Below are 8,405 nucleotides of genomic sequence, written 5' to 3'. Positions count from 1 at the left end.
CAGAGAGCCTGGATAGCCAATTTTTAGGAAAGAAGCTACGGGCTTGGAATCAACAGAACTCAGAAATTAACTAGGAACATATCAAAGGCTGCTAGTAGGAACAGATGAGAGCTAGCTTGGGGTTGAATGTATCTATAGGTGACTTTTTGCTTTGAAAAGTCTGAAATTGGAATCCAAGCATATGCTGTTGGGGATCTAAAGCAAAAAATTACGAAAACCCCCACCAAGCTGAGGCACTCCTCAGAATTGCTCTAACTAATCTGTACAAAGGAAGTGCAGAGGGGTAATTCAACAATGAAATCTTTTATCAGAAGCTATATAAATTTATAGATAAATACAATCCTTAATCCATAGATATCACAATTTGAAATTATGTTTTTGGATCCTTTTACACCAAAATAAAATTCAGAAAATCCAATATTAATACTTTAAGTTCTCCTTTTGACAAATTTCAGACATCCTGTCAAGTAAAGAAGGGAGCTGTTTTTCACATTATGGTATTTGAAGTCATCAAAACTGGTACGTAAAATTATTACTGCTATCATCAGCTAACAATTTAAATTATTGGAAATTTTAGTAATGCATTGACTCTTTTCTTTTAAAAACTAGAATTTATTCTCATATTCTCTGAATGCTGTGATTTCATCAGCTAAAAGGTAAAATGAGGATAAAATGTACTCACTTATTTTATTTCTCACTTCATTTAATTTTTCTCCAAGGTATTTAGCTTCGGCAAACCTATCAATGCAAGCACAATGATACAGAATTATTTTAAAGAACAACTAGTTAAACCAATTGTTCACAATAAAATACAGAATTACTCTGGACTACTTTTTGATTTGTAAGTAGAACTAGTTGGAAACAATTTTCCATCAAAAAAGATTGTATGGTCTAAAAGAAACCATTTTTGAAAGAAAATGTGCAACAAATAGGTTTACTAGACAGACAAAACAAATTTATTTTACTTTCTAAGTTTTAAAAATTATGTCATTTCAATTCTAATGACTGAGTTCTCTTAAATGTTCATATTACACTACAATATTAATTTTAATATGCTACATTGCTTGCAATGTTTTAACATACAGCTATATAAAAGTAAAAGAAAAAAAATCCAAGCAAAGTCAAAACAAAATTTTTGAAGGTATTAGAACTTCTGCTCCCCAGGAATTTTCACATTTCAGCCTGTAATTTGCATATTGCTCATGATCAATGTTTGTGCTGTGTGAAAATGTACATCCCAGTCACTAAGAAACTTCTCAAACAGAAATATAAGAAAGTGTGATAAAACTAAATTATTCTGTTCTTCTACAGATAGTCCTTACATGAATGCAGATGTTCAGATGATATTCAGCTACTGCTCAAATACTGATACAAGCCAAAGCTAGCCACGTGAAGATATGAAAATAGCAAGCAAGAAGCATGCTGAGAAGGATGGAAACAAATCAACGAATCAGGCTTTGGAAACTCACATTTTGTAGTATGCAAATAGCTTGACCTCATATAAAAAATGGAAATAAATTTTTTTAAAATGTGAAATTCCCAGCAGATATGTTTCTAAATTAATTCACTGACCACTTCTTCATTATATTCAAATAATCAAATCTTCACCTGGTATGTAAAATATTCTAATAATCGGAAGTTTCTTTTTTCGCTTGCAACGTGGTGTTACAGTGATGCTTACTTCAGCGTTGTTAAGCACCCTGCTCACCGTATGTCTTGCTCCTTAGGACATGTGCCGTATCTGAGTATATCCTTAAAAACCAGCTGCCTACGGAGCCTTACAAATTCACTTATGTCCTCTACATTCCCTACAGTCTGCTAGAACTTGATGCCTTCTCCTTTTGTGCTTTTTTCTGTCAGTTTTCTGATCTTTTACAGCAGTTGCTGTCATAATTATTCTCTTACACTTATTTAACTCAGTACTATATAAAACTGTTTAGGACAAATGGCATACGTATCAGGCTTTCAAATGCTAAGTATAGCCTGCTGTAAAAAGAATGACAGTCAATTTAATGTACAATGGCAAAGTCTGAAGAGTCTCTGAGAGAGCTGAGGCTTGTTCCAGGAAATATCCAATGTAATAGTCTAAATAGTAATAGTTTAAAATGTAGAAGGATGATTTGTTATATTGTGACATTTGTTGTAGGACATTAGGCTTGACATGAAATTCTGAATTGTTGTTTGGATGTGTACAAGTTGAACCTTGCTGAATGTGGAGGCAGAACTGTAATACTAAATTGTTAAGCAAGCCTTCAGCTGACCTGGAAGAGTCTTGGTCTAGCCAAAGTAACTGAGGAAATCCATAAACTGTATTTCTATCTAACTCAAATAATGGCAAAACACAGTCAAGAAATACACCTTTCCCCTGGGGAGGTGGGGTATGGAAAATTGCCCCTTCTCAATTAGTCCATTTCCCTGTAAAACTGGAACAAGTTAGAATTTCAGGTGCCTGCATGCATATCTGCTCATGAACATTTGCTTTCAAGGCTGAATTCAACACGGCTAAAAGGCTGAAGCTGGAGGTTTCCTCAGCACTTACTGTTTCTTACATAATGAAGGCAGAAGCCTTTGAAGCATCTGTGAGATGTTTAAGCTTTTTCCACTGGTGTTGGCTTAGAGCACCCAAGCAGGCCTTGAAGATTTTGTAAAGATCAAAGGGAGACTCCCCAAAGTACCTCTTACTTTCCCTCAGCTCCCATGAGCCAAATACTAAGTTCATCAATTACTTAGTACTTCTTGAGGCAAATCTCTTGTTAACTACTGACTCTGATTCATGTTCATAGAGAAATTTAGCTGGACAAGTTGAAGCCACCTATCTATCCAGCCCTTATTCATAGGTTACTGCCAATAGTTGAATGGGCCATGCATCTGTTTCTCAAGCACCACAGTTTATAAACGGGCACAATAACATAAACTGAAATTTGGCATTAATTTATGACAGTCCAACCAATTCCGTCTGTGACTATGAATCATAGTCAAACAAAATAAACCAGATTAAGACATTGGAGTTGACTCTAGTATTGAAAGGGAAAAGGCTATTTCTGATACTCCTTTAATAAAAAGGTGATATTGTCTAGCATAAAGGTGATATTGCTTTGAATAGTGATGAGTGAACAATTATATTGTTAGCTGAAAAGAGTTCACGTGCAACCTACATGGAGACCACTCCATGGAAAGGCTGAAGCTGCCAAATCATGGCTTCTATTAGCTACAAGATAAATATTTGATGATGAAACCCCAAAGTGAATTTAGCCACTGATTTTAGTGGAACAAGCGTTTCTGCACAGATTTCACTCTTTGAACACAAATGCCAGTAAATAAAAAATAAACATTTTGAAAAACAACTCTTTAACTCATAATGTAAACCAAGACAAACCCAGAGGTTGTCTAATGAGAGAATGGAGACATGTAGTGAATTAAATGAACATTCACTCATTTTTAATTATTAGAAATTAGAACAACAAATGACCTAGGTGCAACTCATCCTTTCCATGAAACTCAACCAGTTAGTTAGATGCTAACCAGCTGAAACACAGAAAGCAAGGAAATAAGAAAGTGGAAAAAATTAATGGAGAACAACAAAATGGGAACTAGATTTACATCACATCTGTAAGCTCAGTAGAATTTTACTACTGGAAATATTGACTTAGGATGGGATTTAAAAGTGTCGGGCAGTATGCAATATTACATTGGAGTGTCTCAGCTGGGAAAATTTCTTGGTAGTATATTTCACCAGAAAATGAGATGCATTTTTCTCCTTCTCAGAGAAACAATGCTAAGAGAACATGGTTGCATTGAGAAACAGGATATTATTAAGTTCTCTGGAAGTCAAGTATAGGAAGTCCAAATTGCAGAAATCTGATTCTGTCTGGGCATAAACACAGATTTTTTTAAGCAGGGCATCAGTTACTAATGTACAGAAAAAAAATGAAAAAGAATTGCTTTGTATTAGCTGCAGAAAAGCTGTAGATCACCTTTTCTGTCTTACAAAGACACTTCCCATAGCCAACTGTCCTAATAGGATAGCTTGAATCTATTGTCTTTAACTTGAACAGTAAGTCAGTAAATGAGCTCCAGAGGGAAATTATCCTCAACTATAAAAGTTTCCCCACTTTCTAAATCCAGAGATGGTCCTGAGCTACTGCCCCTGTAAAGAGCTCTGAAGTAGAAGGTGAAAAGTTTTATCTTAAAAACAGTATTTCTTTTATATATGGTTTTTTTTAAACAAGACAAATGCTTTTCAGTATTTGATTTAATCAACTGATTACATTTGATGTATATTCACACCTATACGAATGATTTCACAGCCCAAGCAACAGTTGGGAACTTCACAGTCAAACTTCCAACTAGGCTCACTGACAGTTCACCATTTAATTAATATAGGAATGATATCATTAGCAAGCCAAGAAAATCTACCGAAAATACCCAAAGGAAAAAATAAGACAGCTAAAAATAAGTAATATGTGAACCAGAAACTGTTTGTGGTATGACAGAAGTGGTTATGCAACTATAAACAAAATTATTAACATGAGAGGCCTACATATAAAGGGAAGTTACGGTAACCTTTAAACATGTGGTATCCACACACTTTCTGTGCAATTTGAACACTGGCTGGGTGACAGAGCTTTTGTGTAACTGGTAGTTCAGAGGCTGCATTCCAAATTACAGACTGGACTTGATATAAATCCATTTTAATGAACTCTGTAAACTTGGAACTATAGGCATCTTTGCTAAAAATGACTGCAAATGGCAGGGAAAAACTGTCTTGCTCCAGGGTATCAACATTCACATTAGCACTGATTTCAGCAATCAGCTGATGCATATTAGAGAGGGGTTACCCAAGGCATTAATCTGAATCTCTTTGTTCTTTAGGGAAAGCAAATCTGGTGTCAAACTTTGTGGGTTCTGCCTATCTCTATTACATGTTCTGAAACCAGAAGGAAATACCGGTTTGCTTCACGGTAATATCAAACAGACAAAATATGGAAGAATTGTGATTAACTAGAGGAAATTCAGGGCATGGCTCAGAACTGTATTGCTCCCATTATCATGCTGTGACCATGAAGTGTTCTGCTCTATAGACAGCAATGCTAGAAATGATTGCAGTGTAATCATTTATGCAGTGATGATGCAGTGATGTGGCATCATTTGATATATTGATCAGAAGAAAGGCATTAACATCTAATACTTTGGCAATTTGTGTCCCTGTGGCTAAGTAATAGACCCAAGTAGAAAGTTAACCAGTTCAGAAAAGTGATAAATAGCAAGATCTTGAATAAGTCACAGAGATGTGGAGATAATGTCTTGCCTCAATTTCACTGAAGTGAATGAGCATAAGACTCAGTGACCCTGAAAACAATGTCTTTCATGCCTATTAAGTTGTGAAAGTGCGTTATTAAGAAAGCAGAAGAAAGCAGGAGAAACCTGGAGAAGGAGAAAACCCCAGGACAAAAAAACTTTAAAAAGAAAAAAAAATGTTAGGGGAAATGTTAGTTACGAGGGTAGATTGAGAGATCTGCTTTTGGCATCTCCAATCTCAAAACCTTGTATTTCTCTTGCAGTAAAAGGAGGGTTAGCACTTGAAAAACTGACACTGAAACAGCACTGGTATCCAATCAACATGGACAAGTGTTGGTGGTTTAATTTCTGAGATGTTTAACATCTGCTTTATGAAAATTCATGTTTTCAATATTTTGCCATTTTTACCAGCTTCACTTGAAGGTTTTGAAGTGTTTTGCCAGCATTAACAATAAACGTGGAGGAGGAAAATATTATTTCTGTTTTGAGTGCAAAACTGGTAGAGAGAAGCTAAAACCACTTGGCAAACAAGTTAGGAACAACAGACAAAAACATATGTTAAACATCTCCTAGCTTACTGTCCACCTCAGTGCTGAAGCCAGTAAAGCATTTTTGACAATGGAAATTGCAATAATTGATTCAGTCACATGGATCTTACTTCCTCTAGATAATTCATGGTCATGAATGCCATTTACCACATTGCTTCAACATAGCTATGAAGATAAGATGAATAAAACCAGAGGAAAGATGCACTAAGATTCCTCATGCCACTTTCATATTCTAGCCAGACTTTTATTCTGTCACCACTCAGTGCCTTCTGAATATGAAATATCCCCAGTAAGAAATGGCGAAGTTTCTGTACCAAGTTCTCAATAGAAGCCTGAGATGTCTGGTGTAAAATTACGTATTCCTACCTAGACTCATAATGAACTCTCAGATGTCTGATTCCAGCTGTATCATGCTGTGACACTCACCTCTGTTTTAGAAGCTGTTTGTTGTCCTCAATGGTTATACTGTCAGCATGGTCCCGCTTGAAAACTTCAAAAGCTTCCTGACATCCAAGTGACATCTTTCCTCCTGCCCCAAGAAAAAAAAAAAAAGAGAACTACTTCAGAGCCACAAAAAGAGACATTTTGCATTTATTTAACTCCTCTTTAGACAAATATAACAAATCAGTCCAGGGGTCTTAAAACACCCAGAAGACTAAGTTCAGTGTTCCACCAATGGGAAAGCATTTTTGACAAAAGATTTCTCTTATCTGACAAATCAATTTTGTTTCACTTTACATCTCTAAGGTCTGAATGTTTGGGCTGTATCATTTCTCAAGACAACTTAAAATGTTTGTAAGTAAAACCAAACTTTGAAAATTTAAAATATGTGAAATATTCTTAAGTGTGAGCCAGAGGTACTTTCACAACAGCAAACTGCAATTTGCTTCTGTATTTATTTAATCCCTGCTTCATACTGGCCCCTAAACATACCTTGAATATTTTCAGTATTCTTTGAAGAAAAAAATTCAGGCTTCTTTTAATTATGTATAAGCTTCATCCCCCTTAGTGAATGTTTTTCATCCCCTTTTAAGTGAAGCAGGTATCATACCTACAAAAATGGTTGGTTCCTGCTTTTTACATTTTGAACATGGTGCTTGTTTCCTTTTGTGCGCCAGAAGGTCAAGACCTATTTGGCCTTCAAATCTTTTTAAAAATCACTACGGGAAAGTATTACAGTCTGTATTTTTTATCAGTTCTCATTGCTAGATGATCTATAGATCCAAGCAGGAAATCATGCATCTGTATTGTCATTAACAAAAAAATTCAAAGGTTTAAGGAGAATGAAAGATTACACCAGCATCTGTGTTATCATGAGTACATATATGTCAATAAATAAGCAAGGAGAAAAGATGAGACTTACACTGAAATAAATTACAGTAATGAATGTCTATACAAATATAATATGTCTATACAAATATAATGTCTATACAAAAGGGGGAGGAATCTCACACTCAAACTGTGTGAAAAATGCAAAATAGGTCCACCTCTAATTCAACCTCATGGTTGCAACTTAAATCTCAAAATGATATTCCTTAAATTGGAATTTCATTCTCCTTAGGTTTTTGTTTTTCTGCTAAAGTCTTTCTTCTGTCATAGACACAAGCCTTCCTTCCTGCTTCACAGCTATTGAGAACCCCAAATCCATTGTTCACAAGAGCTATAAATTTTCCTGGGAGTTCTGTTGCGCAAGAGTTTTCTGTACGTTTTGTGCTAATGGACCAGCATTACCAATAACACATGTATGCATGTATGCCAATTATTTTCCAGGCTACCTGCTTTCCAATTTTCGTGTAAGTGGGGATGATACATTAACAAAACATACCTAAACAGGTTTGAATATGCAATACTGGGATGCTACACCTTATTGGGGTCTAGCTCCATAACCTGCATTTTATAGTCACTCCAAATATGTTCTGCTGCCCCTGATCACACTTATAATATCAGGATTACTCCCCGCTAACTTCAGTGAGATTTCTGTGGTGAAAGATACTGTTTACAGTGAAGGCTGGTAACCAAAACTAGCACTCAGGGTTCAATAATGAGTAAAAGTTTAAAAAACTTTATTCAAAATATAGTAGAAAAATTTGCCCTCTTTTTTAGTCAAAAGAATCAGCACATCTGTTACTAATTTAAAATTTTTCGGTTAAAAATAGAACCACCAGGAATGTTTGAATGGCAAAGCACGCAGAAATGCTCCACCCTTATTGAATAAGAAAATCAAAGAAAGATACAGTACAGTCTTTACTGCTATGTGATCCAAAGGAGGAAAAGGATTTAGGAAAATATATTTTTCTGTGATGATGACTTGAGAATATAACGTTCATGTTTCATGCCTGCCTTGAAGAAAAACAGGCAGCTTTGCAAGCAGAATTTTATAGCACATTCATCCCATCACTAGCACTAATTTTAATACGCAGCCTGAATTGACCCTTTAGAATTGCTTTTGTTGCAGAAAAAGTTTGTATTAAGTACAGAAAGCCCGGACGAAATTCATGGCTGAGCCTAAAATAAACAATGAAACACCCTTAACTATATGTAATGCTGCAATGTGAAGGA

At 35.4% G+C, this 8,405-nt stretch overlaps 1 protein-coding gene across 1 annotated transcript in view; it reads right to left on the bottom strand.

The window, feature by feature from the left end:
• The window catches only part of KIF6 (kinesin family member 6), a 173,044-nt gene that overhangs the window by 51,036 nt on the left and 113,603 nt on the right, over nt 1-8,405 (bottom strand). Inside the window, 2 exon segments of the mRNA XM_059835476.1 lie at nt 683-738; nt 6,273-6,375. Coding sequence (XP_059691459.1) covers nt 683-738; nt 6,273-6,375 — 159 coding nt within the window.

Source organism: Gavia stellata, chromosome 2 (genome assembly GCF_030936135.1).
Source record: "Gavia stellata isolate bGavSte3 chromosome 2, bGavSte3.hap2, whole genome shotgun sequence".
Lineage (NCBI taxonomy): Eukaryota > Metazoa > Chordata > Aves > Gaviiformes > Gaviidae > Gavia > Gavia stellata.
This window is presented reverse-complemented; position numbering and strand designations above follow the sequence as displayed.